The following is a 25310-nucleotide window of genomic DNA, read 5'->3' on the forward strand; positions in this document are numbered from 1 at the left end:
ACAAGATATAATCAGCCAAATCAGGAACTTTCAACGATTTCAGAGTGGTAATACTATCACCTACTTTAACAAGAAAATCTTGAAGCGATTGTAACGAAGGTTTAAATGGGATTGAACTAGTTTTCAAAATCTCATTTACGTAGTAGTTAGCTAGCACCCTATCACTCTCATAACGCTTGCATAGAGTCTTCCATGCCAAATCAAAATCACTACTTATCTGAAAAGATTTTACTACTCTGGCTGCTTCGCCTTTCAACAAATTATGCAAAATATGAGATTTATAAACAGGAGAATAATATTTATCATCCACAATCAATGATGAAAAGATATTTTTGAATCTAGGCCAGTCTGAAATATCAGAGCCATCAAACGGTTTTATTTCAGTTGGAGGTAATATCATGTTCAAACGGGGAGAATGAGAGGTTGAAGGTGAGGGTTCGCTTTTCTCCTTCTCTTGATCACGTTTTATCATTTTGTTTTAGATTTTAATTCTTAATTCTATTTTATAAGCCAAACATCGTTTAGAGGTTATTTTGAGGTTAGGTTTTCGAGATTTAAAAATAAACATAGATAGTTTACTTGACTAAAATTATAACCTAATTAAAATCCTATCATTTATAAATCAATTATTATTATTGCAAGTAATATAATTTCTTAGATAGGAAGATGAGCTCAAATAGAACACCGAAGGTTATTAATAGAAATGTAAACATAGCGGGAGTACTTACGCGTTCCCAAAACCAAAATTCAAAAACGCCAAAACCAAAAACCCCAGTTCCTCAAACTACTTTAGCCGAAAAAGTTGCTCAACTACAAAGTAGCCACACTAATTTAAAAAACCAATTAGAAGTAACTCTAAAAACGTCTGAGGAAGAAAGGTTAGGGATGGTAGAAGAAATTAAATCTTTGGAACTGATTATAAAATTACAAGATGAAGACCATAAAAAAGAAATACTAAATCTAAAAAATCAATGTAGTCTAATGTCGGAGGAAATAAAGAAACTAAAATCTAAATTTGATAATACTAAATGTATGATAGAACCTCCGTCCAAATGCAAAAAAATAGAATCTAACCTAAATGATGGGAAATGCTCTGAAAATGGTCGAAATAAAACGTACAGTGAGGTTTTGAAGACAGCAACCAAAAATATAGCTGAGGGAAATAAAGATAGGAAAGGGAGAGTTCTGCTACTGACGTCCAGTCATGGACGTGATTGCAGTGATCTCCTTGATAAAAGATTGAAAAATAAATTTGATGTCCAATGTTTTTTCAAGCCAAGTGCATCAATTAATGCAGTTGTAGAGTCAGCTAGGGAACAAACTAAAGACTTTGATGAAAATGACTATCTAATTGTACTGGGTGGCTCAAATAATATAAATGAACCTAACTTGAATCATCTTCCTCAAGTAACAGAAAAAATCAAGGAAATTGTGCCACTCAGCAAAAAAACAAACTTAATAATAAGTACTATTCCTAATAGGTTTGATAGGCCAGAATTAAATGAAGCAATCAATTCGACAAACAAATCAATCCATAATACAATCAACAGCCTAAAAAATAAGAATTCTAAACAACTGGGGATTTGTTTTCTAAATGAAAGGCTGAAAAGACATAACTTCACTAATCATGGGTTGCATCTAAATCGATCTGGCAAAGTAATCTTTTGTAATAGATTGGCAGAGCTGATTGAAAGCCGTTTGCAATCCTCTGGTTTAAAAACAGTCAAAAAAACAAATAACGATTTTTTAGTAAATTGGCTCAAAACAGGGAAAGGGAAATAGCTACAAATGCTAGAGATAGAGTAGCACAAGATGGTAAGGTTTTTAGTATTTATCATCAAAATATTCAGTATCTTCGCAACAAAATTGACAGATTAGAAGTATTTCTTAAACAGGAGGATCCTGACATTGTTATTTTCACAGAGCATGGCTTAAAAATAAAGGAAATAAATCAAGTTAGGATTCCAGGCTATTCACTGAGATCAGAATTTTGTAGAATAGCTCATAGAAGTGGTGGTGTATGTATATTCACTAGCAATGCTAAACATACCCAAACTTATGAACTGGATTTTGTTAAGAGATTTTCTGTTGAGATGGATTTAGAGGTGACGGGACTAAGGTTAAAAATTGATGATCGATTTGAGGTAGCAGTGTTAGGTATCTATAGGTCACCAAATGGAGACTGGCAAAAATTTTGTGAGCTGCTCCATACACTTTTGGAAATTACAACCGCTCGTTTCACAAATGTTATAGTAGTAGGAGATTTCAATACCGATTTTGCCAGGCAGGATAGAATGACAGAGGATATTAGAGATATTATTAATATGAATAATTTAGAAATTAAGGTCCACGAATATACAAGAGTAACTCGAACTTCACAGACAATTATTGATAATATCCTCACAAATATAGAAGGTTGTAATGTCAGGTTAGGTAGCTCAGATCTATCAGATCATAACTATCAAATTTTAGATGTTAAGTTGCAGGGCCAGAATCCAAGCAGAAAAAAACTTTTGTGAAAGAAATTCAGCAATATGAGCTAGGAAATATAAATTGTTTGAAGCAGGAACTGCTTCAAGAAAATTGGAGTAGTGTTTATAACAGTTGTAACCTAAATTACAAATATAAGCAATTCATTGATACTCTAAGATTTCACATTAGTGTATGCTGTCCAATAAAAAAAGTCAAAGTAAAAAGTAAATTGAACAAAGTAGATGAATGGATAACTGAAGATATCTTACTCAAAGAAATATTGTTAGGGAAGCTTATGAGGAATTTAAATTAGTGAGGGATGTTCCGAGTGAAGTCAAATACAAATGTCTAAAGAAAAACTATGCAAAAGAAGTGAGGAAAGCTAAGTGTAAGAAAACAGCTGAAATATTAACAACTAGTACCAATTTTAACTCTGCTGTTTGGGAGGTAATTAATAGAAATAGGAGAGCAGCTCAAAAAGATACAGTTACTAATGTCCCTAGGATAATCGATGAACATGGAAATTATATGGATGATAGTATAGACATTTGTAACTTTTTCAATAAGTATTATCAACAGGTTGCATATAATCTCCAAAAGTCACTGAACACTAATACTTGTAATACAACTACATTAAATGCTGAGCCAATTGAAAAGGTATTTAAATTTCATCCATTATCAAGAGATGAGTTGTCAAGAATAATAAAAAATTTGAATAACAAAAAACAGTAGGATTGGATGGGGTCTCAAGCAAAATTTTAAAAGAATGTGAAAATGAATTACTGGACCCTTTATTGCATCTCCTTAATACTTCACTAGAGCAGGGTATTTTCCCTGATGATCTGAAACAAGGAAAAATTTTGCCAATTTTCAAGAGCGGTGATTCTGAAAGAGTTGAAAATTATAGACCCATTAGTATTCTAAATGTAATAAGTAAAATTTTTGAAAGAGTAGTTTTAAATAGGCTATTGATGCACCTGGAAGAAATTAATTTCATATGTGATGAACAGCATGGGTTCCAGAAAGGGAAATCTACTAAGACTGCAATAGTATCCCTTGTTGAAAGACTAATAGATATAATAGATTCAGGTGAGAAGGCAGCCGCAATATTTCTTGATTTATCCAAAGCTTTTGATTGTGTGAACCATAGAATATTATTGGAAATACTAAAAACTGTAGGTGTGAATGGTATAGAACTAAAATGGTTTGAATCATATCTCATAGGTAGAAACCAGTGTGTTGAGCTTACCAAGGTGGATGGGAATGAAATAGTAAAAATTAAATCTCAAAAACTGGAGGTCCAGGCTGGAGTACCTCAAGGCTCAATTCTGGGTCCCTTACTGTTTCTGTTGTATGTGAACCAATTACCAAAAGAGTTAAAAGATCACAGAGCTCTGTTGTTTGCTGATGACACATCGCTTATCTTTAACAATTATTTATTAGATAGTCTAGAAATAAATGCTTTTACTGGAGTACAGTCAATTGTCCAATTCTTGAAGCAAAGGCAATTAACAATAAATAGTAAGAAATGTCAATTCCTACAATTCAAAAGTAAATATAATTCAGTAGAGGATAGAGAAATAAATGTGTTTGTAGAGGAAAATGAATTAGACCAAGAAGAGAAAGTAGCATTCTTGGGAATTTTATTGGACAGGAAATTAACATGGCATCCTTACATTGAGAGGATATGTAATAAGATATCATCTGGGGTATTTGTCCTGCGGCAGCTTGCTAGGCTGAATGATAAAAAACTACTGTTAACTGCTTACCATGGACTTATACTATCTCATATTAGGTATGCTATTTTAGTATGGGGTAATTCATCTCAACAAAATATGGACAGGGTGTTTAAGATTCAAAAGAAGGCACTCAGATGTATAGAGAAAGTGAATAGGTTAGACTCTTGTAGGCCTTTATTTAAAAAGCTTGGTCTATTAACTGTGCCATCTTTGTATGTATATGAAGTTGTAATGCATGTGAAAACGAGTGGTGTGATCCAGAATTCAGATGTTCATGAGTATAATACGCGAAACAGAGCAGATTATCATATAATGATAAACAATTGTAGTTATTTGATAAACAATAGTAGTTAATGGTCACAATAGTAGGTTATTTGAACAAAAACCAGATTATATTGGTAGGAAATTTTATAACAAGCTACCTCAAATCTTGAAAAGTAATGATGATTTGAAGATTTTCAAAAAACAAATTAAAAAATATTTAGTTGATAGAGCTTTTTATAGTGTACAAGAATTCCTTTCAAACCTAAACTAGGTTGAACTACTTAGTGTTAGAATTATTATGTAATAACATGACTTGTCTTATACTCCATGACTGGAGTCTTTAGGACGTAATCTTAAAAAAAAAAAAAAAAATCTATCAAATTCATTAATTTCTTTATTTATCACGAGCAGATCAGGATATAAGAGAACGGTACATTGCGACGTATGTATATAATATTGTGGACGATAGAGATTAGGTTATAGTTTTACTTTCAAATTTCTCAAGGCAAAAGATATTATATATTTATTCGTACACTGTGGAATCATTAAATAGAAGAGGATATGTTCTGGTTTGCCATAATTGATGAATCTGCAATGTGCCATTTTTTAGTGTACTATTACCTATAAGTTATCATTACCTGATGATGCTGTTAATCCTAAATCATTTATTCTGTTTGTTATTGTCTTTATTGTGTTGATGTGATTATCAATTTTCCCCTGTACTCTGTTTTTGATATTGTTGTAATTTATTATTGATGTTCGTATGCATCTCTTTGTATAGGGCATGACCGTTATGACAAATAAAGATTTCTATTCTATTCTATATTTCAAGTTATAAAATTTAAACAGCTTTCAAAACAATATATAATACAGTCATTATATGTTTTAATTCTTTAATATTGACTTCTCTTCTTAATGATATTTTTTAGTTATATTTTGTATTATGCAGGATCTGGCAGGGAAATGGACAATTTTGAAACAACTGTTGAAAATCGATAAGTTGTTATCAAAACTTTTATTCGTATCGTCGTAATATACATAGAAAAGCATTATTATTTCATTCACAATAATGTTCATTTCTTGAAAATGACATCGGCAATGTGACGTCCTTCTTTCGCCTGGCCGGTTATTGTCCATGACGTCCCGCAACATTTGTTGCAGTATTTGTGCGATCTCCCGACGACTGTTCTCTTTCAGTTGAGCCAATGTCGTCGGCCGTTGCTTGTAGACTCTGCCTTTGAGGAAGCCCCACAAAATGAAATCGCAGGCGAACGAGGGGGCCATGGAATCGTTCTATTTTGAAAGATCAAACGATTCGAAGAAACGTTATCAAAACGTCATCAGAATAGACTCGGACTGTTTGGTTTGTTGCCCCGTCTTGTTGAAATAACATGTTATCATTTATGTTGTACTGGGGTAGCTGCGGAAATAAAAATGTGCGCAACACTCAAGCCGTAATAAAAATACCGCTCAAGCCGTGTCCACACTGAACAAATGTTCAACAAACATGTATGTGGAAAAAGTTTGGGTGAATTTGATTATGTTTGACAAACAATGTTTGTCAATGTTGGCCAGTGTGGACGCGTCACCAAACAAAATATTTGTAAGTGGGAAGAACAGGTTTTATGTTTTACAGCTGTCAAAACTGAAAATTTTTGGAAAAACAGTAACTTTTTGTTTGACAAGTAATGATTGTCCAAACTTTTTAAAATGTTTGTCCCTGAGCTCCTCAACAAATATGTTTGCCGAACATGTATGTCGAACATTTTTTCAGTGTGGACACGGCTTCAGATGTTACAGTCACAGCTTGTTCACGGTCATTTTCGTAAAAATATGGTCCGATAGGATCTGCCTGACGAAGACATGGCACACTAAACAATAACCTTAGTTGAATGTAGCGGTTGTTGATGAAGTTGATGTCGCTTCAATAACGAAAATTGTGTTTGTTTACATACCCTGATTGTTGAAAGTGTGGCTTGTCACTCATCCACAAATGCGAGAGAAGGACGTACCTTGCCGACGTAATTTTCAAGAATTGAACAATATTGTAAATGAAATAATAATGCTTTTCTACATAGATTTATGTGATACGAATAAAAGTTCTGCTAACAACTTCATTGATTTTCAACTGTTTTCAAAATTGATTTTCAAAATCGCCCGATTCACTGCCGGAATCTGTTCTTATGCTACACTTTGCATTTTTTAGGATTTCGGTATGGCAATAAACTATATAGTATTCAATTTAGAACTTCAGTGTAAGTGATCTTGGTTTAAATTATTCTAAGAAAAATAAATACTTGGCACAAGCGTCTAGCAACTATTTCAAGAGTTTTTCTGCTTGACTTAGTTGACAAAACTCCCACCGAATCTGTAAATAAGTAATGGCTTCAAGTGGAAATTGAATTAGCTCAATAGGGCTTTGAGCTTGAAGTCCGGTATGACGAATCAAGTTTCTCTTGTTGACCTTGAGTTTATTTTATTGTGTGTATTTGTTTCTAGTCGACAGCTGACAGGACGCTAGACCAGCAATGCACTGTGACCAGGCCAGGCGTGGCCAGCCTAGCTGCTGCTCTGGCTGTCGAACTGACTGTGTCTATACTCCAGCATCCTAAAAGGTAAGTCTTATACAAGTCTCCCATTTCCTCTGCTGGCTTCTGTATTATTACAACAGGTTCAATTGATTCTAGGTTTCTGTTTGTTGAAATAGATGAAATTATTGTTATTTTCTAGGAAGATTATGAAACACATTAGACTTTATTTTACTATGAAAGGGTGTGTTGTTAAACCAGAAAAATATGGCTCACGCTAGTAGTGGAATAACACTGGTTTTAGCAACCAATAGGAGCTCAGGAACGTGTTACGGAGGCGGAGCTTAAATTTTCTGTGCTCCATACGGAAGAACTTCCCCCCGCCGCCCCCCGCCTTAGCTCTCCATTTTGTAAGCTAAGAAACTGGTTGGCTCCACCTAAAGCCTTGTTCTCCTTCTATTCTTTCATTCCCACTATACCTGTTTCCTCTCTTCAGCATCTAAGACCCTGCCCGCCATGCGAAAAGATCTTTCAGCGTTTAGCTTTATCAGCTCTGCTGATCTGCTTGGCTTTATCATGCATACAATATTACTCTAAGCTTGTCATTCTAATGTTACGGTCTGTTATAGCCATCATATCTGCTCATTAACCTTCTTTGTTCTTCTGTAATAAAATCTTTGTCATTATAACTATTTGACGGTTGAGAAAGACCTATCTGTCAATAAAATTCACCTAAAATATGCTCTTCATGTAAGCCTCTATCTTGATAATCTTTCCAATTAAATGTTCTTGAAACTAGCAAACATTTTCCTATAATATAATATGCAAACCTAATTAAAGTATCATTTAGATATGATTTAAAGATTTCATCTTCAAACAAATAATCAGAAATACTTCCTTTTAATACCTGTATGGCAGTATTAATATTGCCTAAGGTCGCTAAACCTGCTTTGTTAATGAAGAACTGTTTTTTTGTTAGGTAGTCTTTGTTATTTAATTCGTTATTAATACTCGCTAATAATCCCTCTTTCTCTTTTAACCATTGTTCATTTGAAACATAAGTTGCATCAACCACTGATACAGCTGTGTTCAAATCGCTTAATGTTGGTAAATTGGCTTTCTCAATGAAAAATTCTTTCTTGGAGAGAAAATCCCTATTATTTAATTCATCATTAATACTTGCTAATAATCCCTCCTTCTCTTTTAACCATTGTTCATTTGAAACATAAGTTGCATCAACCACTGATACAGCTGTGTTCAAATCGCTTAATGTTGGTAAATTGGCTTTCTCAATGAAAAATTCTTTCTTGGAGAGAAAATCCCTATTATTTAATTCATCATCAATACTTGCTAATAATCCCTCCTTCTCTTTTAACCATTGTTCATTTGAAACATAAGTTGCATCAACCACTGATACAGCTGTGTTCAAATCACTTAATGTTGGTAAATTTGCTTTCTCAATGAAAAATTCTTTCTTGGACAGACAATCTTTGTTATCCCGCTCATCAATCAAACTTTTTATAGAATTTTGAAATTCTAATCTAAGTGCTTCAATTTTCTTATCTATAATATTTATGTTAAAATTGCTTGTGAAAACCTTGGTTGTTTTTGCTATCGGATTATTAATCCTTCCAAATTTGTCAATGCTCATTCTAAAACTAGTCAAGTTTTTTCTAAGACTAAAGAATGTATCCTCGCTCTTTAAGCTCTTCTAGTATACTGGAAATTTCTGCTTCATGAGAATCGTGACCTGTATGTGTAGAGTTAATTAATACCTCTAACCTTGAAACTAGCTCATTAACATTATCCCAATAAATATAAGTACGATTAGGCATTACGTTTTTTACAAATGAAAGTCCTTTACCTATTGCAGCATGTGTACCTCTTTTACTCTTTCTTTGTTCTAAAAATAATTTTTGAATCAACTTTGATTTAATACTATCAGTTTTCTTGAGATTTCCACGATTATCAAGATGAATATTTGTTGCAAGTAATATTTTTTTGTAGTTTCTGAAATCTGTAATTGTTATCATACTTACATTCGGTTTTGATTTAAAAAGTAATTCTAATAATCCTCTACTTAATTTAATTCTCAACTGTATTGTTTCTCCGATTATAATATGATCATAATCCCATCTTACTGATATGTTCTTACCCAAATAAAACGAATTTGTATTTTTGTTAAATTGAAGACCAAATGCTATAGATTTACGATTTAATCTATGATAATCCTCTAAATATTTTTTTAGCATATCAGCAATAGATGAAACCTTTTCCCAACATACATACTTTCATTTAATAATTTCTGCATGCTATTATCAAAATTTGATTCATCTCCGCTTTCCTCCTCTTCTTCTTCAATATCTTCCTCCCCCTCCTCCACCACATCTTGTTCATCAATTGTTTCATCCTTCAGTTGTTCTCCACCATCATCAGGCTTATTTTCTTCCGAAATACTATCAGAATCATCAGATGAGAGTTCTATAATATCTGCATCATCATAATAATCTCTATGTCTTTCATCTTGTATTTGCTTTTGTATTTGTAAGTTTGACTGTTTGATATCTTCAAGTGGTGAAATAATTGGTGCATATTGACTTTTTAAAGTCTTAGCCTTTTCTGACTGTAAACCTTTTAAATTATTATATTTTTGAATTATTGAACTTCTTAGTTCTTGAATTTTATTTTCTAAAATATCTGTACTTACCCTTTTTTAGATGCTTTTCTCTTCTCCTTGCTAATTTGTCTTCTCCTCTTTCTTAAACCTAAAATTCTCTTTTTCCTAGCTATTTTTAAACCTGCCAACTGCTTTCTAGCATTCATCGTATCACCCTTATGAAGGTTCGGCATAAACTAAACTATTATTCTAAAGAAATTAATAAAACTATATATCTGTTATAAATTTATCGAGATTTTCTCGGTATTTTCCCTCATTTTTCTTACTATCTGTAAATATTGATACAAAGTTATGCTCGTTTTTACTCCAAATGTTTTTGCACATATTTCTGAACTTGTCATAATTATGACATGTCAATTTCAATTTTATTTGCATCAGATGATTTGAAAAACTTGACATGTTTCAAATTGGAAAATACTTTATCCATAAACTTATATTTATCCTGATTTAAACTTTTGCTAAATAAATATAGATTTGAAAAGGCAATTCCCTGACCTCCAAAAACAAGATTCATTACAATGTTTGTTTTTCCACAGCCTGATTTTCCTGCAATCACGCATCGTACATTTTCTGGGAATAAAATACCGTGTTTACTTATAACCTTTTTTTGTTCAGGCATTGATTTTATTATCAGCTCATTAAAGTCGATAATTGGAAGAGTAGCTTTTATGTCTCTTCTTTTCATTATTATAGATGTTTTTTCTTTCATTTCCAAGAACTAACTAACTAGATGTATAGGTAACACAATGAAGTAAGACAATAAGCACAACTAACACTCAGCACCTTTTATTTGTACTAAATGTGTACATAAAGTATTCAAAATATAGTCAATGTCCATTAAATAAGGTCTTCTAGATTCAAACAATTGTACGCAATCAACTCTATTTCTAGTAGATATTGATAAGATTTTTTTCATTTTAATCTCGTTAATTAATAATTTACATGGAAGACATTTTTTACATATGCTAGTATAATTATTCTTATTAAAACTTAATAATAATTCTAATCGTTCTCTAATTAGTTTGTCCATTTTAAAACTTATATAAATTCGCCTGCAAGGCGCACATTCTCAAAGTTTCATACAAAAATGAATCTTTATCAATATCTGACCTAGCTCTATCATCTACAAAATTTTTTAATTGAATACGCAAGTAAGCTATGGCGTTACAATAGCAACGCTCAGGAACTTCATTTAACAGAGCTCTAGTATGACGTTCTTTAATATTTTCTGTTAAAATATAGCATACACTCAGATGTATAGGATTATAAGTAAATGATCTTCCAGCATCTAAAAAAAAAAAACAAAAATTCGCTTTGTGTCAGACCTTCTTGTCCGTATCTATTTAATGTGCTTACAATATATTCAATTAGATCATAAAAACAACAACGATACTTCTCATTAATTCTACTAAAGAAATAATCCTTATCAACTAAACAATTAGTATCCATATTTGATCTGAAAAATTGTTTTATTAATCTATGTATATGCATAGTATAAAATATTTTCTATTCCTGTTCTAAACCAGATTCATCGCCACAATCTGACAATAAATCCCAACATATGTTGGAATATTCATCGTCTGTTAGACAAGGATTACTCTTCTTAACAGCTTCTTTGATTGCACGTATCGATTTTGTAAGTTTTGCACAATCACAAGACCAAGAATCGGGAATATCATAATGTTTGCCTTTTTTATCTTTTTTTGCCATGTCTTTTGCTAACTTACGTCCGGAACATCTTGATAGATGTTTATAATCTTTACTATACCAAGCTCCTAATTTTTCATAGTCTCTTACAAATGTTATATACTCTAAGTAAGTTAATTCCAAATGTGATAATTCATTTAAAAGTTTCATATGCGACTCTAAAAGTTCTGTGAGTTCACATTTATAGCTTGCTACTGGCGCCATTCCATCAACAAGGACAGACCTATTTGAATATTTTCTTAAACGAGTCCAATGTCTATCAATATTATTATCAAATATTATTTTCGTTAAAAAATACGGTTAACTTTGTGAATTTGCCTTCATCTCCTGCAGTCATATCTGAAAATATGAGATTTATCTTAAAGATTTGCTTTCTCACCACATGATATTAATAAAGTTATAATAATTCGATTAGCCATGTAACTTGGAAGACTAACATCAACTTCCCTAACACAACTATCAATATAATTCAATTTTTCGGTCAGATGTTCGCAGTAACAAGTTTCATAATCATTTTCAAAGTTTTTAAAGCATATTGACAAATGTCTATAAGTTTTATCGTAAATTGGTATTCTATTTTTATAATCACTATAAAAGAAGAAATTGAAACGAAAGCTGTACTCTCAGACCTCTCTCAAAACAAGGATGATGTCATATCTATTTTATTCTGTCTGACGTATAGGCAAGACTCTTGTAATACTTTGGGATAGCAGGATAGGAGCCAAATACGGTTTGGTACTGGCCTTGATTTTTTCTGTGGGAACATGACCTTTTTGAAGGTTGAAAGTTTTGAAAGTTGAAGCTTTCCAATCTGAATCCCACCACAGCTAAGTCTGTGTGGAGGTGGGGAAAAATACTGTAATTTTTCAGTATATAAGCTGTGAAAAATTCAAACAGAATCATCCAGTCTGATCAATCAGCTAACAACACTTCCGAATCAACTCATCTATAAGAAGAAGAAGATGTCGTCCGTTGTCAACGCTCCCGCCGCCGACTTAACTACAGCTCAAGCTACATCATCAAGACCAACAACAGCTCAAGCTGTAGGTATCAGCACTCAAGCTGAAAGTTCTATTATTTTTATTCTGAAGAGATATTTCAAAACTTTTTTGCTCTTGTACAGTCTAAAAGTATCGAACAAAATATGTACAGCTAAAAGTTACTTTTTTGCTCTTGTACTTTCTAAAAGTATCAAACAAAATATGTACAGCTAAAAGTTATTAGAATCATTTTTTTTTTCAAATTCAAATTTATTCCTCAAAAACGTATACAATACAAAATCAAAATACAAGTTCTCTAAATTTATTTACACTAAATATAGTAGAAGATAAAACCAGTTCACTCTTGTACAGTCACTTATTAAATGTTTAATTTTCAACTTGAATCAAATGTTATGTAAATTGTTGTTCACACTATATTTTTCTTGCAGAGAACATATGCTGCGGTCTGTGGAGGGGGGCTTACAGCACCGACATACAGCCAGCCAGCCGTGATGGCAGCAGCTAGCTGGAACCCGTACTCTATGTGGGGGCCACCCCCACCGTGGTACACTACTGCCTACCCTGGGCTTGGACAGCAGCAGCAGCAGGCTCCAATGCAAGCTCCCCCGCCTCCATCAGCAGAGCTGTTGGCAGCGTTAGCAGCTACCACCCCCATAGGCGCCGCCGAAGCTGCTACCACCCCCATAGGCGCCGCCGAAGCTGCTACCACCCCCATAGGCGCCGCCGAAGCTGCTACCACCCCCATAGGCGCCGCCGAAGCTGCTACCACCCCCATAGCGCCGCCGAAGCTGCTACCACCCCCATAGGCGCCGCCGAAGCTGCTACCACCCCCATAGGCGCCGCCGAAGCTGCTACCACCCCCATAGGCGCCGCCGAAGCTGCTACCACCCCCATAGGCGCCGCCGAAGCTGCTACCACCCCCATAGGCGCCGCCGAAGCTGGCCCCTCGCAAGCTTCGTCTGACGATGTGAAGATCATAGAGGAGAGCGATGAAACCAATTTCATCGAAGCTACTCCTCCGACTCGTGAGTTGGTCAAACGATCACCTTCGTCCAAATGGACGAAAGTGGAGAAAAAGAAGAAGAAGATGTCTGTAAAGCTGTTCTCTTCTTCTGAGTCAGAGGGGGACTCCTCGGCAGTACCGCTGCTAGCTGCATCATCAAGACCAACAACAGCTCAAGCTACATCATCAAGACCAACAACAGCTCAAGGCAGCAGAACAACACAAGGCAGAGGATCGGCAAGCATGACGGCACCGTCTAACTCATGCGCGCCCCCACCAACAAGCTCCTCAAAATTGTTTAATATCAACCGTTTTAACTTTGTGTATGAAACTACACCATTATCGGAGCTATTAGACAATTTTGAGTATCGTGTGGTGAGGGCGCGCATCGCGAGAACTAGGTTTGGAAACAACCCGATGCTTCACGTGATAAATGAAAACGGAAATGAAATTAATTTCTTCTTACCTAAACAGTATGCAGATATGGTTACAGAAGAGAATCTGGATAGTTTCAATTCGAACAGTTTTATACTGACGGTCTCCCATCGATTCTACACAAGAATCGTGCGGGGACAAGAAGTACAAGCCTGCTCGACCACTATGAAATTACGTCAGATAGAGCGATGATGTAATTTCAGTCTGCATACTGTTTAGGTAAGAAGAAGTTAATTATCTTCTTACCGTTCTCCAAGTTTTATAATAATTATTTTGTTTAAATAATAAATGAATAAAATGTTATTGAATATAGAAAATTTGTCATTCTACTCACCTTGTCCTACAAATGTTGAAAATGAGGATGATGACTGTGATGATAATTCTTGCTAAAACACTTTCTGCTCTTCTTCAGCAAACTGAGTGCTATTCTAGCTTACACTCGTATTTATACTTACTGCAGTCAATAAAAAAGGAAAAAACTTATAGCTATCTGTGACGTAACTCTTTTATGGCTAGACTAGTACATGTTTGAACATGTTTAAGTCAGGTTGTTGAACTTTTCACAGCTAAGTCAGTGTGAGATGAGCAATTGTAGAGTGAGCAGGATGTTACTCAACAAAGAAGAAGCTGATGAAAATGAAAAAAACTTTGGCAGATTAGATGATTCGAAAATTAGTTGTATAAACTCAATTAATTTATTGAAATCATTTTGTATTATCACTGTTATGCTATATTGGATTGCAATTTTACTGCTTTTATATGCAAATTATACTAAAAGTTGCAGATGCAATTCAACTAATTTAACGAATATTCATCAGTTCAATAAAACTTTACAATCGAATAATTCAAATGATATAATTGACAGAGATAATATTGAGTCAGATTTGTTTTCAAAATACTTGAGCGATTTAGAACGAACAAGAAACAGTACATTGTTCTATTTAAAATCATGCATTATAGATGCAATAGGTATTAATAAAATACCTAAATTATTTGTGTATCAGCTTGAAAATTGGTATGCAACTCTGCTAGACCCATATAAGGATGTCTGCACTTTTTACAAAAATTATAATGTAATAAATAATTGTATAAGCCCTCAGTTTGATATTATTGGTAATAACATTTTACTTCTTATTAATAAAACAATACAGTTATGTCCCTCTATCTAGCCTTATAGGTGAATGCAAATGCTGTATTCAATTAGTATACTGCAAACTGTGCTGTCGTTAAGATGGTTAAAGTTTTACATAGTAGAAAAAATACTAGTTTAAATACTAAAACACAATCAAAGTTGAAAAAGTCGAAAAAATTCGATTTAAGAGGTATTGTTGGAAGTGGACTTTTTTCAAAACTTAAAGACATTGCTTCTACTATAATTAATAAGTCGATTGGAGCTCTTCCTCTGGAGCTACACCTCCCGGCAGGTATTAGCCGAACTGGGCAATTAAAATTTTACAATTACTGTGGCCCAGGAACCGACCTAGAAAAAAGGTTAAAAAATAAGGTTGAGCCTATAAATCAGCTTGACTTAGCGTGTCAAGGGCACGACGTAACCTATAGTAGAACAAACGATAACAAAGAAATAGGAAAAGCAGATCGTCTTCTAGCTGATAAAGCTTGGAAAATATTTAAAGATCCTAAGACACCTCTTGGTGAGAAAGCTCTTAGTTATTTAGTTAATCTTGCAATGAAGACTAAAGCTGCAATTAGTGGGTCGGGGCATAGAGGGAGGAGCAGTACAAGGAGCAGAAAGACAAGGAGAACCAAAGCTAGGAATCATACTGTTAGTAGCAATGCTAATCAATAAGTGATTTATTCGTCATAATGCTATTAGAGAATTGAAGAATCATGTTAAGGGGAGAGGATATTATTTGAGACCATACCCAAGATATGCGGGTAGTGGGAGGAATTTGAATAAAGCAATATCACATATACCGCCAGGTGCATTTGGACTAGTAAGTAAGACTATGAGAAAAACATCTCTACCATTGACAAGAAAAAAGAGGAAAAAAGGGAGGAAGAAAACTACGAAATCAAATAAAAAATGAATAATATAAATTTGGATAGACCATTGACTAATTTCGATCTGAAGAAATTGTCGAAAATTATGAAAATATCGTTGCGCGGTATTTATATGCTGGATAATCTTCCTAGCAAAATCTTACCCAGTGAAATGGCTATTGTAAATTTAGACAAAACTAGCGGTAGCGGGACGCATTGGGTTGCATATCATAAGATAGATAAAAATGTATTCTATTTCGATCCTATTGGTAATCTTCAACCACCAAGAAAACTGGTAAGCTATTGGAACAAGGAAAGACATATAAATATTTATTATAACATTGATCAGGTACAACCACATAATTCGATTATTTGCGGACATCTATGTTTACTGTTTTTGTGTAATCAGTTATAAACGTTAAGTGCTAGGAGTAAGATCGAAATGGTGGTAATAACACTTTCCTCAAATACAAGTGAATTGCATGAGACGTTATCGGAAATATTAGAACTTCCTGGTGATAGAGCATATGAGATTGGACTGATAAACTTATGGACATTTAATTCAATTCCAAACATAATTAAAGGAGAAAATTCAAGCTTTAAGTATGATGATAATCTAATAAAACTTGATACAGGATCATATGAAATTGATAACATTATAGAAGCAATAAAACGAAAATTAAATATATCAGAACAGTCAGAAGAATTACAAATTAAAGGTAATAATAATACATTACAAACAGAAATTTATGCAAACAAGCCGATTGATTTAACACAAGTCGATTCTATTGCTCCTATTTTAAGATTTAATAAGTCAATTTTAAAACCATATGTGTGGCATTATTCCACAAACCCTGTTTCTATTTCAAATGTAACCTCAATTATTGTTAGCTGTAACTTAGCATCTAATACATATGCTAATGGAAAAGAAACTCATACTATATATGAATTTCTTCCAAAGGTACTGCCAGGATACTTAATAAATGAAACCCCAAATCCGATAATATATGTAAGCTTAAACACAAATAAGTTTCAAACCATTATTGTCAAGGTGACAGACCAGAAAGGTAGTTTATTAGACTTTAGAGGAGATCGAATAACAGTAAGAATACATATACGAGAAAAAAAGTAAAAATGGGCTATATAATTTTCAACTCAAGATCAATAGTTTCTTCACACAGTAATAGCAATGATGGTTTTCATAAAAGCGGTTTGAGAAAAAAACCGCAACAACGTAAATTGAAAAAAACTAGTAACAAATGGAAGCATAGAAACAAATCAAATAGATTGAGCAACAGTATGAAAACAATCAGTAAGAGTTCACACTCTGAGCCGTTAACATCAAAGAACGCGAAAATTCTGGAAAAATTAGGATTTCGAGTCAACTATAATTATGTCGGCGACAGTAAGCGAAATATTAGATATAGAACGTGAAATACGTTATTACAATGATATTACAAATTTTGAATATCATTCACATGGGCCTTATGCAAACCAAAAGTTGGAACATAGTGATGAGATAAGAATACCGATAAATTCCCAAGACGTTTACTCACTTCCATGTCGATCATTTATAATTATTGAAGGAGAAGTTGTGTGTAAAAAGTCGGTGACAAATGACAAAGGAGAGACTAGCATACAAAATGCTACCTACACGTTAATAAGTAATGCGATCGGTTATTTATTTGATGAAATTAGATATGAATTAGCTGGAATACCAGTGGCAAAATCTCGATTAGTAGGAATTACTTCAACTATAAAATCATTGTTATTGAAAAATTTATTTGAGAAAAACATGTACCATCTGGCCGGATTCGATAGAACTGGCTATACATTAGCTAATAATAAATTCTCATTCTGTATACCTCTAAAATTACTACTTCTATTTTTTGAAGATTTTAAACATGTAATATTAAACGTGAAGCAAGAACTTGTACTTTTAAGATCATCTTCAGATTTAAATTCTATTCAATCAGCAGATGCAGGATCTGTAAATATAACATTGAATAAGTTGATATGGAAAATTCCCTATATTCAGTAAAGCTGTGTTTTCGTAACGGGCAGAAGCAGAATCGATTGCAGCGCACCCAAGCGGGCAGAAACAGTAACACTCAAAGAACTAGTTCTTTGAAATGAATTTTGCTTTATGTGTTATGGGTAATCAACTTTTTGGGTTGTCCAAAAGGTAATTCTAAGATGATTATTAGATATTTGATTCAATAAAGTGAATTAATTGCTTTTTATAACTCAGATAACTTTTCCACAATTATTAGTTACTTCAATTATGCTAAATTTTATGCTTTATAGGCATGTCAATCAATGAGTTAACTTTTCATTTCCTATGCTTGAAATTTGTAGGGGTAAATTATTTGAAGTAACTGATTGTATTTCATTATTAATAAGATATCATTTTATTAACTAGAAGCATTCCATTATTAATAAGATATTATTATTATTATTATTATTATTATTATTGTTATTATTATTATTATTATTTTATTAACTAGAATCAATTGCCTTCAGAGTCAATGCATGTTCTTTGAATCACATCGTCTATAGGTAGGCCTACCTACTTGTATGAGTACCGTATTAAACTTCAAATGCCTATTGAAGCTTTCGAAAAAAAATTCAAATTAATAAATAAGTACTTTACTTTTGGCATTTTTGGAATCTACGGGTTATATTACACCAAGAGAAATAAATATTGTGAACGTTTCTTAGGCAATTTTATTTTAGCAGTCCCCTTTTTGATCATTGGATAGGTACGGTCCCGGCTGATATACTTAAATAACACATAGCCTATTTTGAAATGGATAAATATCTATTGATAATAGAAGGTAACTAGTACCCTTGTGATATTCCAAAATGAAAAATGATTAGTTTCGACATTTTCAATAAGGACTCTCTTGACAATGACATAATTAGAAGCTGGTCATGCTTATTTTTAATATATTAGGGTAGGCCTACTAGTTATTTTTCATAATTCAACATTAAAGTTGCCCTATTAAAATGAATACTTTATTAGATATTCATTAGAATTAAAGTAGCCATTCAAACTCCTTATTTACTACAATGTTCTAAAAGCTTATCAATTTTAATCAAAACCTTGGAAATAAAGTCAAGAAGGTAGAATTAAAAGTAATTATATTTGACGTGGCTTGGAACATAATATTTTCAACTTTTGCTTGAGATATTTTTCATATTCAAAGAATTATTACCCGTTCAATGCAGTATATAAGTACTATTATTTAATTCTTAATGCAATACATAATTATTGTGATACAGTAGCTTACCCTATTTTATATCAAATTCAAGTCTATTATTTTACATGTTACCTATAGCATTTGCCAGTCAGCAATGTTAAATAATTTTATTATTTCCAAAAGAAGCAGAAGCCATACAGAACCAATAAAGTTGTTAATAAGAGTTCGATGCTGTTGCATTGAATATAGTTTTAAAAATCCCTCAAGTATAAACCATCAAAACTAATTTTATTAGCTTCATGTCACTTGCTGTTTTCTTAAACTACCTGAAATGAAGCAGTTAGCAGGAGCGATCGCCCAACCCCCCCCCCCAAAGAGGATATTATTCTGAATAACATGAAATAAACACATCAAGATTTACTGAAAAAATTAATATATTTCTTAGATTAGTTCAGCTCTTTCTTCTGTAGGCTACTACATCATACATGAATTATTATTCATGTATACATGGAATATCATTCATAGTTGATTTTCTTTGTCATCCTCTACTTCTGGCTGGTACACCACTAGGCCTGAAATCAAAAAGTTATAATTTATTATTCATTTTAAAAAAGCTTTGCAAAGTGAATTCTGAAATTGATTGTTTGCAATCTGTATAAGTTTTCAATTATATTTCTTGGCAAAGAACCCCCAATAATGAAAAGTAATATTATATGAGAAATTCCAACGATCAGTTAAATTATTATTAGCATCAATCTCCATGCAGGAATTGGAATTAATCAGTGTGTCCCAATGTCAAAAGAACTTGTTGGTGAACAACATTTTTGGATACCATGAACATATTCATTCATTTCTGTGGTCAGTAGGCCTACTTCTCCACCGTTTGGTTTACTTGACTCTTCAAAAATGTACTGCATAAAGTAATTGTTGGTTCTATATTTAGAGAAACAAGCTTAATGAAACAAATGGAAATATAATCAATTAATTGCTTGATCTGGAATGATGATTATCTACAACATTATAAGTAGAACTAAGTGATTTAAAAATGAATACCAAACTGTAAATACATAAATTTCTCTCAAAACAATGCAGGTGTTGACTGTCAGTAGATCGGGTTGTAAGGCCGATCTGCGAAGTAGTGGACTGTGTGAAAGTGTATAGATGAGATTTATATCTGATCTAGGCACTGACAGCTCTCCATTATTTGCTATGAGCGGATTTACATACCTTGAATGTGTAGATCCGAAAAAATACCTCTGGTTTAATGTGCGTCTGAGCACAAGTAGAATGCACAAAAGTAGTGCAATAATGATGACTAATAATTGAAGAGTGATAGATAATAAATTTCTTATTATCCGTATGTAACGCTGATATTTGAATGTAACTATTGGAATGCTTAAAATTAATGTAATTGTAATTAAAATAAAAAGAATTAGAAATGCTCTCAAGTTGTTTATTGTACCTAGACTTTTTGCTAGTACGTTTAAGATTAATGATACAATGTTTCAAAATGATGTTACCTCTGTGAGCGTAAAAAGATTGAATAATACAAAGATGAAATTGGGATTTCAATGTTAATGTTGAAATACACAATAGAATATATATTGATGCTGAAACTAAAAATAGAACAATAATGACATTGAGTAATGATTGAATTGAACATACAATTTAGCAATGTTTAAATGAATAAAATTTGAAATACTTGAAAAATGATAATAAAGATGAGAATCCTAACCTGACTAATAAAATCAGTCGAGAGATAAAAATCCTAAAAAATAGTCCTGCAGATTCTTAGAAATCCTAAAGGTATGAAAGTACAAAAAATTATATGACTATGAACAATTACCTAATTTCAAAAATGATAACTAGGAATTCAGTTTAGGTAGAATCCAATCGTACCTGAAGCTTTCAAGCTGTTGACTTTGTAACACTGAAAGAGGACAACTATAGCAACTTGGCTATAGTGTATGCAGAAGGAGCAGAAAGTCTGTCCAGAACTGAAGGTTTGATTAATAATTAAAAAATAGAAAAGTTTGAAAAATACCAAATACAATATTGAAAGGAGACAAAGCTCAGCATATTGTATTACATAAGCGGGCTGGGAAATGACAGCATGTCAAGTTACATAGGGAATATTACTATATGTAGAACACATAAGTAATAATAATATAAGATAAAAAATTGAATGATTGATAGTATTTAAATAGTTATTATTCAGGAATAAGAAGTTAATCAAGAACCAAGTTGATGGGATGAAGACTACCAGTAAATACAGTGCCTCTGAAAGGGTAAGTACAAAAATGTGAATATTAGAATAAGACTTCCCTGAATAATTAATGATGTGTTGCCGAAGTGATAGGCCTATGGTGCCTCAAAATCCGTGGATGAAACTTGACTCCTGTCAAGTACATTGTAGTTGCAGACAGCTGCTGGGCTAATAGAAGTTGAACGATGTAGATATCTTGACTATATCCTGATAAACGGTGACCGATGCGGAAGAAAACTTGACTTGAATACTGTGAGATATTGAAAGTTGAGACTGTTCCGATATTAAAGTTGATAATGAATATGACGACGAATGGGCACTTCACAAATTGAATGAGTTTCACTGGTTGAATGTTAATTGGAAAAAAGTTTCACCATGAATTAAGTAGAATAAATGTTTGAAGTTATGTCCTAAAGTTGATGTAATTGAAGTGAATAAATATTTGAATAATGAGATAAAATGTTCTTGACGAATGAAATCACTGGCAACAGTAAGAATTGAGATTGACAAAGTTCGACTAAATAAATGATTAGTAGCTAAGACTGAGTAGCTAAAAATAAGTAGCGGTTGACGATGAAGGGCAAACTGCACTTGTGCAAATTTCCCGAGTTGAAATGTTGAATAAGGTAAGCTGCACTTGCACAAGACTTCCCTGAATAAAATGTATCTCCTGAGAGCATACAGATAAATGAATGTAACCGCTAAATAATGTGTACTGATGCTCAGTAAAATTGAAGTGATAAATAATGAATCAAAAGTTCATATTGAGAATTGTTGAAAGTTCATGTAGAATTCATGGTGGAAAAGAATGTTGAAATTACTTACAGTTCATAACACTAATATGATGAATAATTGAAAACGTGGTACGCAGAAAGCATGGCGTGATTTGCAAAAGGGATGCTCAGTAGAAAAGTCCCGAAAGGTATGTTAAACTCATAGAAATTATGGTTGAAAAACGTTCACTGATGATAAATTCATTGAATGGTTATCGAATAAACACACAAACTAGGACATAATGAATGATGAAAATGGATAAAGTTTTCCAAAGATGGACATGTTAAACTAAGATGTTACATTGTATGGCTGTACAAAGAGAGTGACGCTGCTTGCTTGCTGGGTGAAGAAACAGGAACTGCCCGTAGCGGAAACATGATGTGATTGGCAGTGATGCGCACAAACTCATCGAATGAAGTGAAAATATAAAATCGATATTAAGCGAACTAATGGTGTTGAGGTTGATGTGAATGTTGAAATATACCAATGGAGGTTCAAAAACAATGAAAATACAATTCAAAATACTTATAGACGAATATTAAACTAGAAAACACTGAAAGAATCAGACGACAACTAGCGCTACTAACGATCAAGCGATCAATGAAACTGTAACGTCAGAGATCGCATGACAAGTGAAATGTTGTCCAGGGACTGTAGCAGCGGTAGATTCAAATATTACAAAAACAATATGGACGACCATAAAACTGGCTAAAATATGAGACAAAATCTAACAGCAGGTATTTCATCCATGAATTCAATCATAAATTTTAAAAGGTGGAATCACTGTCATTTAAGCTATTATTCAGAGTTTTTTTACCAGCACTTGCTGGTTGAATTTTTGAAGTCATCTTTTCATAGTTCTAATGTATGATCATTTATAAAGTTCAACATTCACTCAAGATCAAGATGTACAGTTGAGAAGAGTGTTTAAAAAACAATGTATTCACTCATCATTCAGGGAATAGAGCTGTTCATAATATTTGGGATTCCCTCCATAATGAAATAATTTATGTAACAAAATCTAATAATGTGATAACATTAAATCAATAATCTGATGTTAAAATGTTATAACATCATTCGATTTTGTTACATAAATTATTTCTTTATGGAAGGAATCCCAAATATTATGAACAGCTCTATTCCATGAATGATAAGTGAATACATTGTTTTTTAAACACTCTTCTGAACTGTCCATCTTGATCTCATGTGGTTTCACGTAGTTTCGAAATATTAAAATTTCCTGTAAGCTATTATTGATTTTGAAATTCAGTCAGTTTTTCAATTATTTTAGTCACATACCATATTTATGTCTTACTATTTGAATATCTAACATCAAATCAATAATAAAACATCGTGGATAAACTTTTTGAAAAAATGGGAAACTGTATAAAATGACATCGCCCACATATAGTTTAAAAAATGTGTGGAATTTGATCTTACCTAACTAACTTATTCTATCTATGGGTTCCAAAGAATTTTTTCATCCTGGTCAACGAAAAAGAATTCATATGCATTTCCTTTAAGCACATTTTCTTCAATATTTTGTTTGTATATGGTACCTGAAAAAAAAAACATTTAATATTTCAACATATATCCATTTTGGAGATAAAGTGAAGTTAATCATCAATGATAATACATAGTTTGGACTTTGAATAAATTAGTAGTGAACTGGGCCTCTATAAACTATTTACATTAGATAGACTATACATACTATAAGTATATAGCCTACTTACATCCATAGCACATAACAGAAAACACTTTAAAGCTTTATAATATAAATTAAAACAGGAGACACACGACATTGATAGATTAAAAACACTGATAAACTTACATTACACTCTCTGCTCGGTCGAGAAAAGGGACACAGTTCCTCGAAAATTTCCGATTATAATGTAAGTTTTTCAGTGTTTTTAATCCATCTATGTTGTGTGTCTCCTGTTTTGATTTTTACTATTTACATTGATATACCTGGCATCACGCAATATATCGATCAATAGAGCATGAATAAGTTTTTCAAATACATTACTATTTAAGTTTTAAATGAGTTTGGTAGCAATGGTCAACCAGAAAAATAGTACCTATTTTATCTTTTTTCAATGGCAGTCTTTCAATATTCAATTACACTGACTCTGATCAAGTTATTTCTATAACAATCTATGTACTAATTTTGTTTCCAAGTGAATTTGAATTATTAGTTCATAGATAGGTACCAAAGACAAAGTAAATGTTCTAATAGTCAGGTTAGTTTTGTTACTGTATTGATAAACTATGGGTTTACAATATTTTGAGGTGCAACAAGGATAATGGAAGTTTAGGACTTAGAATGTAATGAAATACTTCAAAGTCAAATGATGATGTTATTTTCAATAAATCTGTTTGTGAAAACTACTAACTGCATTATAAAAAATGTATTTTGTGATTAGGCCAACTCAATGAAAGTGTAAAAGATTGTTAGCATGAAATGCTATCTTATCTTATCATGAAATGCAGAATGTTATCTTGGTTGAATAATGTTTTGAATCTGATCATTTAATGTTAATCTAATCAATCAAGTTTGAATGAGTTTAAATCTAAATAGTTGATTAGATTTCTCTCTTTCTTGTGATAATTCTCTACCATACACAAACTGGCTAGTCTAGGCTTTACATTATCATTAAATACTAGAAATTATACTTTAAATAAATAAATAAACTTTCGTCAACTTCTAACTTCTTGAAAAATGAAAAAGATAGCAATTTAGACCTAGAGACTAGGTTATTTAAGGCCTACTACAGTAGGCTACCTGAATAAAAATTGTAAACATGCTGGTAGGCTACTTATAAAAATTATATCAAATTGTGTACGGTAGATCTAGTCTACTTTATTATGAGAAATTTAAGTCTACTTACTTGAATCCTCTATCACATCAGCAATTTTCAACCATATTCTATTTTTCAAATAGGTAATTTGTTGTGCAGGTCTGGAAAGTACAAAACTTTGAACTTTGCATCAAATTTATAACGAATTTCACGTCTTTCTGTAGTAAATCCATTTTCAATTTCTCTTGTAAAAATTATAAGAATAAAGAAACCAATAGAAATATTCTATACCTCAATTTTGTACTGCAAATTAATTTCACAGTATAATAGTAGCAATCCGAATCTGACAACCAACAGCAAAATAATATCAAAACAAACCATCCAACAATTAAAGATTGAGGTTAAAAAGAACATGGCTTCTGATCCAGAGAAAGATTATTCT

The 25310-nt window shown here is 32.5% G+C and overlaps 1 protein-coding gene across 1 annotated transcript in view; it reads left to right on the plus strand.

The window, feature by feature from the left end:
* The window catches only part of LOC111056744 (ubiquitin-like modifier-activating enzyme ATG7), a 59218-nt gene that overhangs the window by 18026 nt on the left and 15882 nt on the right, over positions 1-25310 (plus strand). Inside the window, exons 11-13 of the mRNA XM_039431474.1 lie at positions 385-429; positions 5704-5838; positions 6975-7090. Of these exons, the coding sequence (XP_039287408.1) occupies positions 385-429; positions 5704-5838; positions 6975-7090 (296 nt within the window). The remainder of the gene's footprint in view (positions 1-384; positions 430-5703; positions 5839-6974; positions 7091-25310) is intronic.

This window comes from Nilaparvata lugens, chromosome 6 (assembly GCF_014356525.2).
Source record: "Nilaparvata lugens isolate BPH chromosome 6, ASM1435652v1, whole genome shotgun sequence".
Lineage (NCBI taxonomy): Eukaryota > Metazoa > Arthropoda > Insecta > Hemiptera > Delphacidae > Nilaparvata > Nilaparvata lugens.